Here is a 17,549-nt window from a genome sequence, read left to right as displayed (position 1 = left end):
TTCAGAGTCCTCTTACAGATGCGCCACACGTTTTGAGCAGTTCCATCACTGTGTTCCGTGGAAGAGACAGGGAGAAGCGTGCTTACTTCATTTTACCCAGAATCAGAATCTCTACGCCTAACTGTTAGAAAGCCCATTTATCAAGTTCACACTGTGAGCCAGGACTGTACTGTTTTACCTTTCCGACTCTTACAAAACCCCAAAAGTTACATATTAGTAGAGTAATGTATCATAATCTTCATTTTATCATGAAGGCGCAGATGTTCAGCAAAGATGAAGTACCTCGCCAGAGATCACCTGACTGGTTGGTTTCCAGACTCACAGGAATGCCCTAGAATTAGAATGCCCTCAGACCACCTGCTCCAAAACCAACTATAGTGCTTATTAAAGTTGAAGTTTTCTGTGCCCCACCTCACATAGTAAGTCAGAATCTTTGGGAAAGGGGCTCAAGGAGATTTCCATTGTGTGCTGAAGTTGAGAGCCAATGTACATTGCCTCCAAAAAAGGAACTTTCAGTATATGTGACTTTTAAAAGGATGTCAATGTATTTCAGATAGGAATACCCGTTAGTGTTGGCATCAATCAGTTTAAAATAGCTTACATATGCTCACGTTCCCTACTCTTCTGTATCATGTTAAGGAACATAAAATAGGATTTGTTACAAGCCAAGGTTCACATTATATGCAGGAAGATTTTCTGAACGCCAAGCCTTGAACCCAAGGTTCTTACTCTCACTCTCATCCCTGACAATAAGAGTATCCTAATGGGACCCCTCCCCAAGAAATACTAGGCAACCAGCCTTATCAAATTCTATTTTGGAAACAGATTGGACAGAAATAAATTCCACTCATTCATTGCAAACAATACTGCTACATTTCTCCCCAGGAGGCAGAACTGCCCTGTCTTTCATGATGGACATTACTGGCAAAAAACAAAAACAAAAACAAGTTGAGAGTCTCACTGTCAAAACCTGGGGCCCTCATCTTCTACACGGCCAGATTGAATTATAACACCCTCAGTAAAAGATAGATGTGAATACAAATACTTAGAAAAAACTCAGTATATATGGGAGGGAGGAGAACCCTGAATCAAATAAGCAAACATATACGTTTAGAAGAAAAGATTTTTAGGATGAGCTTATATGTAAGGATATAATTATGAAGGTGAAAAAGTCTATCGGATTCCAACGTTTGCTCAAGATGCCTAGTAAAGTATGTAGATAGCATTAAAATCCTGTACACATAAAACTTTTCTTCTGAGGATCTCACAGTTTTATAGACATTGCCTTAATGGCACATAACAGGGATTATCATTCCTAACTCACATATGGGAAAAACAAGGTCAAGTACGCCATTCTCCAAGGCCCTCTGCTAGTCTCTTTTTTAAAAAATGTGTCATAACACACCATAACAATAAGTCATATTTTAGTACTAAAACTTATGGCAAATATTCTGCTTTGAAATAAAAATCTTTTTCAAGAAAAAATGGTCTTATGGATATTTATGAGGAGGTTCCAAAGTTTCAAATTGATCAGCAGTAATGAATCAAAAATAAAAAGAACTCAGTACAGTTATTTTCAACAGTGAAGAATATCTCAACCAGTAATTTCTACCCCCTCCCCACCCCAATTCTGGAGAGAGAAAACTCCAAAACATATGGCCCAGGAAGAAAATCTGCACTCGTTTATAGCAATGAACTGGCTTTTACATCTCTGCAGCGAGAGTACGCAAATGACTTCACAGGCAACAGCTTCCGTATGTTTCATATTTTTAACATTGACCGTTCATAATAAAGGTTCTTTGATCCCAGATCAAATGTTTGAATCAATTTTCTCTACGCTTACTCAGAGTCACCATTATAAAAGTTCCCCTCTTTCCCACCTCAGATGTTCCAGCCCTTCCTGCAATTGGAACTATCTCCATTTGTCACCTTCTCTGCGGTACTTGCCACCCCTTTGCTGTGGTTTTTAGCTGTGCTCATTAACCTCTCATACAAAAGAGGCACAGTAATAAATAATGTTCGTACATAATAAGTTAACTGCAGTAAATAAGGTTCCTCTAAGGAATTCACAGGCATCTTTAATCAAATTGAAAGCTCATGGTAGTGTGGTTAATATAAAAAAAAAAAAAAAAAAAACCTCTCCCAATCACAAAAAAGTCCTCAACAGGTAAGGCGTTTCCCTATATATGAAAAATCAAAACTTAACTATATATATTTTTAACTAGATTATACTCCTGGGATTAGAACTCTTAAAAAAAGAACCAAAACCTAAAGTCTTAGATGAAAACAAAAGACCAGAATCTAGATAAATGGTAAAAACATCAAATAAAAAAAAGTCTAAGCAATACTAAAAATTGAGAATATCTTCAACATAAAATTACTTTAAATGATCCCAAGGCCTATATTTAAGGCCTAGTGTAGGAACAACATATATTAATATGACCATTGCTAAAAAGTTAAAATGTGAATTTTGCAGAAAGGTACTCATTAAACAAAGGCTAATTTGAAGAAAAAAATTAATTTTCTAGTGGTAAATAAATGAATTTGGTAGTAGATTAACTACATTTGGGCCTAATTTAAATCTCATGAGAGTTTAAAAAAAGAAGGAGAAAAAGAAAAAAATTCCTGATGTTAAAAATGCCCTTTTCCTTCCATATCTTGGCCATCGTAAATAATGCTGCAATGAACATGGGCGTGCAGATGTCATTTCAAGTTAGTGTTTTCATTTTCTATATTTCAGATATATACCTGTAAGTGGAACTGTTGGACCATATGGTAGTTCTACTTTTAACTTTCTGAGTAATCTCTAAACTGCCATCCTGACCAGTGTGAGGTGAGATCTCACTGTGGTTTTAATTTGCATTTCTCTGATGATTAGAGATGTTGAGCACCCTCTTTTTTTTTTTTTTAAACTTACTTTCCCTGGGTTATTATAAAGAGCAAAACTCAGGAAGAGCCAAATGGAAGAGATGCATAGGGCAAGATATGAGGTGGGAGGGTGTGGAGCCCCCTTGATGTCTTCATCAGAAGCTCTCTGAATCTTATAGTTCAAGAATTTTTATGAAGCTCAACCTGCAGTCCCCTCTTCCCTTCCTGGAGGTTGGCAGGTGGGGCTGAAAGTTCCAACCCTCTCATCACTTGGTCTTTCTGGTGATCAGTCCATCCAGAGACTATCTAGGGACCCCACCCAAGTCACTTCAGTAGCATAAACTCAGGTGTGACAGAAAGGGTCTTGTTAAGAATAACAAAAGACACTTCTATCACTCAGGAGATTCAAGGGTTTTAGGAACTCTGTGTGTGAAACTGGAGACAAAGACTAAATACATTTTCGTATTTTACCACAGTTTAGAAACTTCATAGAAGTAGAAAGAAAAAAGAAAAATCCACTTCTATGCTACCACCCAAATATAATCTGTATTAGCATTATGAAATACTTCCAGGGTGTTGTATGTGTGTGTGTGTGAATTTTGAGTATTATATTTATGTTAGCATTGCAAACATTTTATGCTAATATTTATGTCGTTGATAAATCTTATCACTATTGCTTTATGGATGTCATTCAGATTTCATCTTAATGTTGTTTCTTCAGAGAGACTTTCCCCTGACAATCTAGTCACTATTTTAACACAGTAGCCTGTTTTAATTCTCTGCATGGCACTTAAAACCACAGATTGTTGGAGAGTTTTATTTGTTTATTTATCGTCTCTCTCCCATTAAGCATCTTTTCATGTACTTGTCAGCCATCAGTACGTCTTCTTGGGAAAACTGTCTATTCAGAACTTCTGCCCATTTTCTAATTTGACTGTTGGGTTTTTTGCTATTGATTGGTATAAATTCTTTACATATTTTGGATATTAACACCTTATTAGAATACATGATTTAGAAATATTTTCTCCCATTCAGCAGGTTGCCTTTCCAATTCGTTAGTGATTTCCTTGGCTGTGCATAAGCTTTTTACTTTGATGTAGTCCCACTTGTTTATTTTTGCTTTTGTTGCCTTTGCTTTTGGTGTCAGATCCAATAAATCATCCCCAAGACTGATGTCAAGGAGCCTACCACCTAGGTTTTCTTCTAAAAGTTCTATGGTTTCAGCTCTTAGATTCAGGGCTTTATTTTATTTTCAGTTAATTTTTGGGTATAATGTAAGATAGTGGTCCAGTTTAATTCATTTGCATATGGCTGTCCAATTTTCCCAACAGTATTTATGGAAGAGACCGCCCTTTCCCCATTATATATTCTTGGCTCCTCTGTTGTGAATTAATTGACCAAACATGAATGGATTTATTTTCGGCTTCTATTCTGTTCTATGTGTCTGTTTTTATGTTAATACCACAGTTTTGATTACTATAGCTTTGTGACATAGTTTGAAATTAGGGAGTATGATGCCTTCTCCCTGTTCTTCTTTGCTCTTCTTTCTCAAGATTAGTTTGGCTATTTAGGGTGTTTTGTGGTTCCATACAAACTGTAGGATTGTTCTATGTCTGTGAAACATGCCATTGGAATTTTGATGGGGATTGCATTGAATCTATAGATGGCTTTGATAGTATTGACATTTTAACAGTATTTGATTCTTCCAATCCATGAGGACAGAATGTATTTCCATTTATTTGTGTCTTCTTTAATTTCTTTAATCTATGTGTTACAGTTTTCAGTGTACAAGTCTCTCACCTCCCTAGTCAAATTTATTTCTAAGTGTTTTGTTCTTTTTGATGCAATTGTAAGATTGTTTTCTTATTTTCTCTTTCTGATAGTTTGTTAATAGTGTATAGAAACACAACAGATTTTTGTATATTGATTTTTGTATCCTGCAACTTCACTGAATTCATTTCTTGTTCTCATATGTTTTTGGTGGAGTCTTTAGGATTTTCCATATATAAAATCATGTAATCTAAAAAAAAGAATCATGTAATCTGCAAGTGAAGGCAATTTTACTTTTTCCTTTCCAATTCTGAAAACTTTTCTTTCTTTTTCTTGCCTGATTGCTCTATCTAGGACTTCAGTACTATGTTGGATAAGTTTAGTAAGGGTGGGCATCTTTGCCTTGTTCCTGATCTTAGAAGAAAAGCTTTCAACCTTTTGCCACTGAACATGATGTTAGCTGTAGGCTCAACATATATGGCTTTTATTATGTTGAGATATGTTCCTTCTGTGCCTAATTTAAGAATTTTTTATTATGAATGTTGAATTTTGTCAAATGCTTTTTCTATGTCTATTGAGAGGATCATATCTTTCTTTTCTTTCATTCTAATAATGTGATGTACCACTGATTGACTTGTATGTGTTGAACCATCCTTGTCTTCCAGGGATTAAACCCCACTTGATCATGGTGTATGATGTTTATAATGTACTGTTGAATTAAGTTTGCTACTATTTTGTTGAGCATTTTTGCCTCTGTGTTCACTAGGGACATTGGCCTATAGTTTTCTTTCCTTGTGGTATCATTGATTTTGGTATCATGGTAATGCTGTCCTCATAAAATTAGTTTGGATGTGTTCTTTCCTCTTCTGTTTTTTGGAAGAGTTTGAGAAGGATTGGTATTAATTCTTCTTTGGCTGGTTGGTAGAATTTACTGATCTGGTCCCTATACTTAAGTTTGTTGGGAGTTTTTGATTACTAATTCAATCTCCTTACTAGTAATCAGTCTGTTCAGATTTTCTGTTTCTTCATAATTCAGTCTTGGATTGTTGTATGTTTCTAGAAATTTACTCATTTCTTCCAGGATGTCCAATTTTTGGCACAGTACTATCTATAATCATGCCTTGCAATTCTTTGTATTTCTGTGGTACCTATTATGACACTTCCTCTTTCATTTCTGATATATTTTTTTTGAGCCTAGCTAAAGGTTTGTAAATTTTTGTTTATCTTTCAAAGAACCAGCCCTTGGTTTCATTGACCTTTTCTATTGTCTTTTTGATAATTGTTTTCTAGTTGTTTTCCAGTCCCTCTGTTCCTTTCTTCTTCTCAGGAAAAAAAAAAAAAAACAAAAAAACCCCTGGTGTTAAAAATAAATCCCTTTAAAATGACCTTTTTGCCCTTTTTGTTTGAACTGGTAGACAGGTCAAGTTTTAGAATAATTTAAGCTACTATAATTCTTCAAAATACAGCCAGATACCTCAACTAAAATAAAACCAGAGTGCTAATTTAGACCCTGTCCTTAGCATTTGTAAGTATAAAAAGAGCATACTTGTAGGTGCTAATGCAAGGATTCTTGAGTTGAGTACAGAACATCGTCCTAGGGGAAACTGAATTTTCCTGGCTTTGTGCAAAATGAGTTGTTGTATATATTATCCATCCACCCAAATATTACAGATTACCTTGCACACAGTAGCAAACTGTTGGTTATTTCCTGCTCCAACTACAAGATATCCATCCTTGGTTTTAAAAGCCTAAAATAAATAAAGACATGCATAAATATGTAATACCTTAAAAATTGGCTTTAATTTCTCAAACTTTTATATAAAAAGCCTGTTCTAAAGTAATGTTATTAATTAAATCAATATCAACTAATTAGTACCTTTTTCTCTAATATTTGCATAGTTGCCATTTCAAGTTTTCAAAGCACTTACTGCCTCTTCCACTAACTGTTGTAAAACTGGAGGCAGGGTGAAAAAAGAATGACTTAGAAAAATAAAGAGAATACTAAAGTTTTATTACAACCTATAACATGAAATTCTATATTTATTACAGTATGGATTAATGTTGGATTTTCCCAAAGCTTTGTGATTTATTTGCTTCCAGTTTTTCTTGTAGGGCAAAGAGAAAGATGGTACATTGTTTTCTACAAAGTGTAAGAAAAATAGACGGGAAAAAGGAAGGAAAGAAGGGAGGGAGGAGAGAGGGAGAAAAGAAAAGAGAGTGGGAGGGAGGGAAGATGAGTAATGGACTGACATTTTGTGTTTGAAAATCTCACATATAAACTTTTGGATACTTTTCACTTTCTAGTAAGTGAAAAATGGCACATCTGGATCTCTGGACTTCATGTGGCTTTATGTACCTGAAAATGTCTATTCCTTTTAGGAGACATGTTCATTTGGGCAGCCACAGATGTACAAGAAAATGATGCTTCTACTTGCCATAGTCCTAGCCCCTCTGGAGTACTTTTCAGCACTCCCCTCTCCACATCTGATTAGAGTGATGGTGGAAGGAACAAAACTTGACCCTCAGAAGACCTAATTCCCACTTTCTTTAAGTAAATGACTTCCTTTAGTTTCCTTTCATTCTGTGTAAAAATTGCTCTGTATCTTCACCTACTTTTTCTCCACTTAACTCCTGCCTTTGAGAAAGACAACATCTATCTTCCTTGGCAGGGTTTACTCCTAAGCTAATGACCTTAGTACTGCCTTCACTCACACCCTTCAGAACCCTGCTCAATCATCTCATCTCTTCATTTCCACTGGATGCTTTTCTTCTGCCTACATATAAGCTCATTCCTACACCGAAAATATTAACAGAAACAAAATAAGATTTACATCAATCCTGACACTCCTCTTAAGCGATCTTGAAATTTTCTTCCTTCATTCAGTCTCTAAATAGTATAAAATTCTTCACCAAGTACTATATATCAATGTTCTTTGTTATCAGGATTCCCTTCCTATCACCACATTGAAACTATTCTTTCTTGACCCTTCTGTATTATTTGGTACTGTTAACCATCGCCTCCTTCAGGAAATTGTCTTATCTCTAGGCTCTGTCTGGGTTCATCTCCAATCTCTGTGACATGTTTTCCACATGTCCCTTTTACAGGATTACCTTCTCCTAGCCTTCAGCATTACTTAAGCATCTGTATTTGGTCTTTTACTTACTTCACTTGCTTCTTATGTTAGCCACCAGCCACATGTGAGTATTAAATTTAAATTTCATTAAATAAAATGAAAGTAGCCAGTCACAAAAGACTACAAATTGTGGTTCCCTTTATATGGAATGTCCAAATAGGCAAAACCATGGAGACAGAAAGATTAGTGCCTGCCTAGGGCTGTGTGGAAGGTGGGAAATCTGGAGTGACTGCACGAGTATCAGCTTTTTTGTTGGGGCAATGAAAATGTTCTGAAATTGATTGTTGTAATGGCTGCACAACTCTGTGGATGCAGTAAAAACCATTGTGTTGTACAGTTTTAACGGATGAATTGTATAGTATGTGAATTATATCTCAAAAAAGCTGTTAATAAAAAAAATTAAATTAACAGTTCAGTTCCGCCAACACACTAGCTACATGTTAAGCATTCAATAGCCACAAGTGGCTACAGTCTGCCACGTGAGAGAGTCCAGATGGGGAACATTTCCATCTCCACAGACAGTTGTATTGTACAGGGCTAGTAGACTGGACTTGGTAAATTGTACTTTTCCTTTTATTCTTCCTACTACGTGGCATCTGAAGAATGTGAGGCAATTAATAAGTGGTTGTAAGATGTTAATAAATCACTCAAATGATTGCGTCCGTATAATAGAGTAGAGGTTAAAATGGATGGATCTCAAGCAAAACACTATAAGAGGGTTTTATTCTATTTACATTTTTGCTTGATTTGGAAATTAATGCCACTAAGATATTACATAAACTATTTTAAATGTTTATATTCCCTTATTCACCAGGCAAAAGCAAAATTAGTGTTATACATAATGCATCAGTGTTTCTCAAACTACAGAAAGGGAATGTGCAACAAAGCTGTGAGTGAGGGACACAGATTCTGAGCAGAGATGTCTCAACAAACCATTGATAATTATGAAGTTACACAAGTTGTTTGCTTGCTTTTTTGTCGGGGAAGCGTGAGTTGGGGAGTAGAGAAGTAATGTGAAGTAACAACGTGTGTTGCCAAGGATAACATGAAGAAAGATTTTCAAAATTTTGGATCAGTGACACATTCAACAAATTTATGTTTTCGGGGGTGTTCATTTCCTTTTAATTAATAAAGAAATGCCTGCTTCTTCCTTCAGCCTGAACCATGAGATGAAATATACATTTTACCAATATAAATTTTTTTTTAATTTTGAGCAGAGATAACTAGCTAATGATCATAAGAAAGTACATACTGAATAACAGCTCAGCCACCAGAATATAATTAGACTAAGGCTCTCCAAACAGATTTGTTGAGATGAAGGTAAGATTATGCACTCTTTAAACAATTACTTGTCCCTGTTATTATTGCTACAGTGTTTATTTAATAAATATATTTAAATACGAATTTTTTAAGTACCACATTTTGCTGTAAACTAATGTTTTTATCCACACCCCCACCCCAAATTCATATGTTGAAATCCTAACCCTCAATGTGAAGGTATCAGGAGCAAGAACACACCCTTCTCTGAACCAGGAAGTGGGCCCTCACCAGACATTAAACCTGCTGTACCTTGATCTTAGACTTCCCAGCCTTGAGAACTGCAAGGAATAGACGTCTGCAGTTTTAGCCACTCAGTCTATGATATTCTGTTATAGCATCCCAAATGGACTAAGAAATTGGTGCTGAGAAGTGGGGAACTGCTGTAACAAATACCTAAAAAAGGGGCAGCAGCTTTAGCACTGGGCGATGGATAACGCCTGGAAGGGTTTTGAAATGCATGTTAGAAAAAGTCCACTGCTGTCATTGGATCCACAGGGGCAATTCTGTTGAAAGCTCAGAAAGAAAAGAGAGTTGTAGCGTAAGCCTCAATCTTCTCAGAGAATACCTAAGTAATCTTGCACAGCATGTTGGTAGAAATATAGGTGGTAAAAGTCATTTTGATGAGGTCACAGATAGAAGTGAAGAACATGTGACTGGAAACTGAAGGAAAGGTGTTCTATCCTTGTTACAAAGTGGCAGAAAACTTAGCTGAATTGTGTTCATGTTCTAGTGTTTTGTGGAAAGTAGAACTTGTAAGTGATGAAATTAAGCTATTTCTAAGCAAAATGTTTAAGGTGCGACTTGGCTTCTCCTGACTAAAGAACAATGTGAAAAAAAGAGAAACAACTTAAAGACAAGCAAAAAGGAAGCAGAAATTAAAGACCTGGAATATTCTCAGCTTATCCATATTATAAAAAATGAGAAAGCATGGTCAGAAAAAAAACCCAAAAAAACACCAAGAGTACATCAAAGTGACCGTGTGATAAGGAGATGTCCTTCAGTAGGTGAATGGGTAAATGCACTATTATACATCCAGAAAATGGAATATTATTTAGTGCTAAAAAGAAATAAGATATCAAGCCATGAAAAGACATGAAAGAACTTTAGATGCAAACTATTAAGAAGCCAATCTGAAAAGGCGACATCCTGTGTGATTCCCAACTGTATGACAATCTGGAAAAGGCAAAACTATGGACACAGCAAAAAGATATCAGTGGTTATCAGAGGCTGAGGGGAGGCAGAGATGAGCAGGCAGAGCACAGAGGACTTTCACGGCAGTGGAAATGCTCTGTATGATACTATAATGGTGGATAAATGTCATTATACATTTGTCCAAGTCCACAGAATGGACACCACCAAGTGTGAACCCTAAGGTAAACTATGAATTTGGGGTGATTATCATATGTCAATGTAGGTATATCAATTGTACATGTGGAGTCAGTGCATGTGTAGGGGAGGAAGTATATGGAAAAATCTCTATGCCTACTGTTCAATTTAGAATTTAAAACTGCTCTAAAAAATTAATTTTAAAAAAAGGAGAGTGAGACGCATCTTTGTGGTGATAACACTGTTCTGTATCTCAGTCATGTCAGTGCCAGCTTCCTGGTTTTGATACTGTACTGTAGTTTTCCAAGATGTTACCAATGGGGCAAACTGGATAAAGGGTAACACAGGCACCGTGTCTATTCTTTCTTAAATATACACGTGAATCTATAATTATCTCAAAAGTGTTCTTCGTTAATTTTTTTTAAAAGATGGTGGTATATTAGATTAGGGCCCTGACAAAAGAGATGGAAGAAAACAGAGTCAAGAAATATTCAGGTGGTAGAATCTACTAATCTGGTAATCAAATGGTCAGTAATGAGATGAATACAATGGTTGAGAGTTGAAGGCTGGAGAGGAAGCTGTCATGGAGGATGTTTAGGATTCTGAGGAGCTTCTGAGATACTCCAGTGGAAATTTCAAATGAGTAGAACTTGGGAGACCAGATGAAACTTTGAACTGTAGCTCACACTTGGGAGTCATTTGCTTGTAATCTGTAACTGAAAGTATCACATAGATGAAATCATTTAGAAGGAGAGTTCAGACGGCAGAGTAGGTTTAAAAAAGCGGGAAGCCAAGGGATAATGTGAAGGCCACCCCCATCTGAAGTCCAGGCAGAAAAGGAGCTAGCCAGGGAATAGGATGAGGATTGGAGAATGCCCACAGGGTGGTCTTTCATTACCCTGGCAAAGGCTGTTCTGGTGTCAGAATGTGGACAGAATGCAGTATGAAATGGATCGAGAATGAAGCTGGACAGTTACAGAGATGGAGAGAGCATGTGCAAACATCTGTCTGAGACGTTTGGCTGCAAAGGGGAGGAATGAGCACAAGCCTCAGAACACAGGATGAGCACAGACGCAGAGGCAGGTCCCCATGATGGTTTGGTGATGGGAAGCTGAGAACGTTCTGACGGGTGCTTCTACTTTTTTCTGAACTAAGGGGTGAAGTCATCAGCTGAGTGTAGGGTTGGCAGACAGGAGACTGGAAGACTTAAAAGAGCAGATACGTTCTGATGTACCACTGAAGAGAATGGGAGAGCAGAGTGACCAGATAAACATAATTGGAAGGCTGAAGTGTTGAGAGCCACACTGAGTGACTTTCTCCATCGTCTCTCAATTACATACATAGAATAAATTAATATTTGCATTCACCAGGGTTCTGTCAGATGGATATGACAAAGAGATAACAGGTGTAGCAAAATAAGAAAACTAGCTAGAATATTATTCGGCAATGAGCCGTGGACTGTCTGGGTATGGGAAAAGGTGGTGACAAGAAGAGGAGGTTATGGATAGCTCAAAGGGAGAAGTATCAGTGGACGAGAAATCCTGATGAAGTCAGAGAACAGCCATCATGGAAGTAGGGACTCAATAAATACCATTGTTATTAAATAGTTACTAGCAGACTGGGTCCTACATAAAAGGAACATTCTAGTGCATTCCATGCCCTTAGATCTTGATTCCTGGGCCCTTATCCACTCTACAAACCACTTCTCTCTCCTCCTCATCCTCATTCCCTTGGTGGCCTCACTCTCCATACCAGGCAAGATAAGTGGCAACGTGCTATGCACACACACTTCTAGTAGGGTTTCCATCCCAGGGAGAACTCAAGTCAAAAGCATCAAACTGGGCTACAAACACTCATGGATGGGATGTTTCTCTTGTAAAGAATTTAAGCCTTGGGAGGAAAGAAACAATTGTTTCTGCATGGAATGATGAGGCAGCAAGTGTCTGTAGTTTGAAAAGGACAGCCCAAAACCAAGCCTTGCGTCATAGGAGACCAGATTTTATTACCCCTGAGGAAAAAAACACTTCTCACTGTGAGCTCTGCTTATTCAAGGGTGACAAGTTGCACTGGTAGGAAGACCACACAGAAATTGCCTGGTTTTCCTCACATTCTAGTCATGATAAACCTCCTCTCCTGGGGGAGAAAGGTGTTTTTCTGACTGAGAAAATGTTGATGGGTCAAGGGATTAGATGTCCCAAGGAAACTGCACAACTTATGAGCAAACTGGAAGACACTTAAAGACAAGAGGGCACTGGGGTTCAGAGTTCAGTTCCTGTACTTAGTGCAGTTTCAGATGTAAAATGTGACCACACTTGAGAGACTGAAGGGTAGAGATGTAAGATACACTGAGCAGACGTGAAGGCAGAGAAATAAGAGGATGAGTCTGCAAATCCTATTGCCCTTGGAAGTTTCTATTGATTCCCAGATACTCTGCTTTCTGAGCTTCCAGCCGTGTCAACCTGCCCTGACGGTGTCTTCATTATTGAGCTGACTAAAGATAAAACTACAGAAGGACCTTCAGTGGTTCTTCATCAACTTAGTATATTATCAGATGACCAAAAGGGAAAAGGGAATTTCCTGTGTCACCCTCCCAAACTACCATATTGATGCATCAATATTTTCTCTGGTCTAAAAAAAGTTTTAAAAAAGTACATACAGTTGGTAGTGTGTCTACTTCAAAAACAAGAGCACAAACTTCCAACCCTCCTGGAGCTACTTGATTTTTGACAAGATTTTCTTCCACAAAAGGTAACCATGGCTAAAATGACTTCATCATCCGCTGGAAAAAGACATTCCATGAAGTTTAACTCACTGTCATGAGAATGTTTTCTGGAATGTCAAGCAGTTACTGACTCTGGGTCTGTGCTGGCACATTGTGACAAATATAGAGCACTGGCTCCGACCACTCACAGCTCAGCTCACCTTCTGGTGCTGGAGCTGGCGGCGCCAGATGGCAGCAAGGCACAAACTGCTTCTAGCACAAGAACAGTGTCATCTCTGGGACAGAACTGTGCAACAAGTGATAAAGGAGCCCACAAGCCCCTGATTTCCCCTGCTACCTACTTGATTTGTCTATACATGTTTTTCCATAGGATGTAATTAAGCCAGTGTGAAGACCCATTTCTAAATACAAGCCCTTGCCCCGAATTCTAGAATAGACTTGAAAGCCATATTGGGTACAGATTTCGTGCCACGTCAGATTCAGGTCAGGATTTTCCCATTCCATAGGAAGCCTGAAAGTTCAAAAATATTCTCCGAGGTCCTTCAAACCAATTAAATCCCATTTCAAGTCAAACATATTTAGGATTTCCAATCACTCAGTTTCTGATACTAAGTATGGAGGCAAGGGCAAGAAAGAAAGTGGAAACTGTCCTATTTCTCATATTCCTCACAAGTTATCAGTGGATATTATTTTTCCTATAAAAGAAATCCTTTGTGAGGAAAGCCTGCTGTTATTCTAGAAGGCAGCCATCGTGTATCTTGGACATAATGTAAAATGGCACATGGAGTTATCTTTTTCTGGAAGATATGGGTTAGAAACTGGTTTTGATGATTCTGAATTGACTGTGTTTTAGAGAATCTTAAGCCATATTATTTGGAACAGCCTGCCAAAAGCACCTACTATTTAATGGAAAGTAACCAAACTCTGGACAAGCATCCATACTGATTTTTCAGGAGGACTTCAAGGTTTCCAAATGGCAAATGTTGCTATGTAACTCTGGCACTCTGTCTTGAAGCATCTAGGATCAGCCTTAGTAGTCTTTCCAGCAAACACCCCAGATAATTGAACATTAACTGGAAGTAAAATTTATTTTTTATCCAAATATAAAATGGGTTTATGAGCAGAGGATTGGAATCTAAAGTATATATTCTCAAAACATCTTTGGGCTTGGCCCAAAGATCATGGGAGGAACTAATGGCTACTCAACATATGCAATGAACAATAAGTGCTCATGGTAAGACCCTGCTAACTCACAGGAGCAAGTGGAATGTTGTCCTCAGGGGATAACCAAGGATCTAAACGAAGTCAACTCTAGGGTCAGAAAAAGCTCAGGGGAAGGCTCCATCCTAAATAATTACAGACATGTCTAACTAAGGACAGTGATGGGAAAGGTGGTAGGCTGCAAGCAGCTGGTAGAACCTTGATGAGATTGCCATATTCCAGGGTCCGAATCCATTCTTTGAAGGATTCATTCCCTCTCCTGGGTGATCAGGACCTGAGAGCCTTAACGCAGGCCATGTAACCTGCATGTGAAATTAAGATAGATACCAGAATGATGGATTGCTACTGTATAGTGAGAAATAACGATATTAGAAGCCAGAATTCTTGAAGACTAAGTGATCGATGAATTCTCTCCCCAGGTAACTAAAAATCAGAAGGCAAAATTAACAGAATTGAGCATGAAGTAATTATTTCTTGCCTCGAGTCCTCATGAAACTGGAAACTGAGTGAAGCCTGAATCTGTCACTGGAAAGGCCAGTAGATCTTTCTGTGTGTGGGCTACAAGAAGCAGGACAAAGTGAGCCCAGCTTGTTCAGCAGAGGGAGCCACGCTGAACTGTTAGAGGACCGAGGTCTCAAAATGTACCTCAACTATTTCCACTTCGTGAAGGACTCACAAGAGAAAACAATATGCACTCTGAATATTATTCTGTACATTCCTGTATCAATCACTGGTGACCCAGAAGAGTTGGACTCATTCACATGGGCATGTACACCACAACTGAGGTCATGGGAGTGTTATGCAAGGTTCTTTTGCATCAAAATTTAGACCAACTAGGAAGCTGTCCCATCCAAAGTAACTTAACATCAGAGCCACTAGAAGCATTCTTCCAAAACAACCTGAAAAACATTTTCAGTAAGTTCTTTCAGTAGGTCAAAAGGTGAAAAAGGCAATCATTCTTTTCTCATCTCCGTAACAACTTAAGAAAAGATATTTCGTATTTCTATGACCCTTGCCAACAGTTAATAGGTCATATTAGCTAAAAGATCAAGGGTAACAGGAGATTGTTTTATTTTAGAGTGTATTTATCTATCTGAATAATTGTTATATTTTAGCTCCTCTGGGATCCATGTTCTGTTAATAAAGGTAGAAATTGTTTAAGAATTTTTACACATAGTAGAATGTGTTGGAAATAATTTATCATTGCCTGTCTCCTCAAACACTAAAATTCTTCATCCCAATTACATTAAATATGTTTAATTTACATTCCACCCCAAGCCCCATAAAGAGACAGCTCCGTACATGGTGTGACTGACCATCCCTCATCCCTGATTGACTAGAAGACTGTGGTTACTGCTCCCAAACCAGCCAATGGATTCAGCAAGCAGGAATCAATTACATCAGCTTGAGAATTCAGAGGCCCTGTGAAGGTGGGGCTGGAATGACCATATTAGGCTTAAGTAAGTGAGTAAGAAAGCCTCAGAAAAACTAAAACTGACACAGAAGAGCAGACTACACAAAAGAAAGAGACAGGGACTGAGCAGCTGCCGCGTGCCTGACGGCATCCTGCTTCTCCGAAATGGAACTGTACTTCTGCTTCTGCAAAGTCTCCTTAGCCTTACAATTGCCTCCCCTTATCCACCCCAACCCCTGTTTATCAGAGTTAGTCTGACTGCATTTCTGTTTGTTAGAACGGAAAAGATTTAACCCTAGATTTCCTGAACTGTGCTATATGATGAGAATTCAGGGTCAGTATATAACTGGCGTTCCCTTGCATAGTGGACTTTGGGGGAGCAGTGGGCAAGAAGGCTGGGCCTATATCCTATGGACTAACGTTTGCTTCGCACAGGGCCTAACATATAGAAGGACCTTACATTTGTTTAAAAATGGTTTTTTACTAAAGATTTTAATCCAGCGTTTCCCAAATTAGTTCCCTAAAACACTGTTCCATAAAGTGTTAATAACAATCTTCTGTCTCTTTTTCTTTCTTAGCACCATACACAAACCTTTTCTTTTACTCACTCAAATAACTTAGAGAAATGTAAGTTCAACAGCTTTTTTTCACTCTACTTTTCAAAACCCTTAATGTGCTGGTGAATTTATGAATCTCCAAAAGGGACCTAGAATTTTCAAAAAGGAGTTGCCCAAATTAGTTTGATCATGAAACACTTTTTGGTGAGAATAACAGTTAATTTCTCCCAAGAGTGTTTCACAGAAAAATCTGAAAGGGGGCTGAGCAAACTATCGACCTGTACAGGAGTAAGAACCCTGCCGACATCCAGAAGAATCTACAGATGTGAACATTCATTTTCTTCAGTGTTGCACAAATTTGCTGATTTATTTAAAGTTTGATTTAATATTATCCCCTGAAGAATAAACTATGCTTGCAATTTTATACAGGTCCCTAAATGAAGGCTTTGGCTAAATGCCAAGAGAATGCTGATTTATTTTACTTTAATCCATATTTTCTATCCAATAAAGCTCAGTTCTTTTGAAATATGATAGCTAATTGTTTAGAGATGGGTGGTTTTTAAAAACTGATCATGAAATCTTGCTCATTAGGCATTCTGAGCAGACAATCATGTTTGCAAAGACCAAATAGTTTAAGTTCTTCGGAGACTTCTCGCCACATGTTGTTAAATTGATATTCAGGTTTTAATTACCTACCTATATATAAAATAAACTCTTCTGCTCTCAGATAGTTGTCCATCTCTGCTTCCAGCCCCATCAATCATTCGTTCCTCCCTTCCATGCCTGGATGGCTTCCCTTCAGCATCTCACCAAAACTACTCTCAAATGACATCTTACTCACAGTATATTTTCTCAGAGTCCTCACCATTTTTGATCTCCTTGCCCTCTCCTCTTTTGCCCTGGAGAGGAACTATGCAATCTCTCTCCCCTCCCACTCTGTGGGATGTCCTGGGCTTTTCTCCTCAGCCAGTGTCTCTTTCTTCTGCTTCTCCCTCAGCTCAGTGACCTCACTGACTCCCCTAGGACTCTGGGTACCTAATTAGTTCACTAAGTACTTTCTCAAGGGATAGAATTCATCTCCCTCTAACAGATCTCCCACCACAAAGAGACTGACCGCTGGGATTATAATGATAACTGTCCTTTACTAAACGGTTACTATACGTGCCTGACTCTATGCTAAAATCATTTCATGAAATTACGTTATCAGAACAACCATA

At 37.9% G+C, this 17,549-nt stretch overlaps 1 protein-coding gene across 13 annotated transcripts in view; it reads right to left on the bottom strand.

Moving 5' to 3' along the window:
• The window catches only part of SUGCT (succinyl-CoA:glutarate-CoA transferase), a 622,782-nt gene that overhangs the window by 425,639 nt on the left and 179,594 nt on the right, over positions 1–17,549 (bottom strand). For 12 of the 13 annotated variants that reach the window (XM_032484261.1, XM_032484260.1, XM_032484262.1 and 9 more), the window contains exon 10: positions 6,315–6,386. The exons of the other annotated variant lie outside the window; for it this stretch is intronic. In XM_032484261.1, the coding sequence (XP_032340152.1) occupies positions 6,315–6,386 (72 nt within the window). The remainder of the gene's footprint in view (positions 1–6,314; positions 6,387–17,549) is intronic. 13 annotated transcript variants of the gene reach the window in all.

The sequence above is a fragment of the Camelus ferus genome, chromosome 7 (assembly GCF_009834535.1).
Source record: "Camelus ferus isolate YT-003-E chromosome 7, BCGSAC_Cfer_1.0, whole genome shotgun sequence".
Classification (NCBI taxonomy): Eukaryota; Metazoa; Chordata; class Mammalia; order Artiodactyla; family Camelidae; genus Camelus; species Camelus ferus.
The sequence above is the reverse complement of the archived record's forward strand: the minus strand, read 5'-3'. Positions and strand labels throughout refer to the sequence as shown.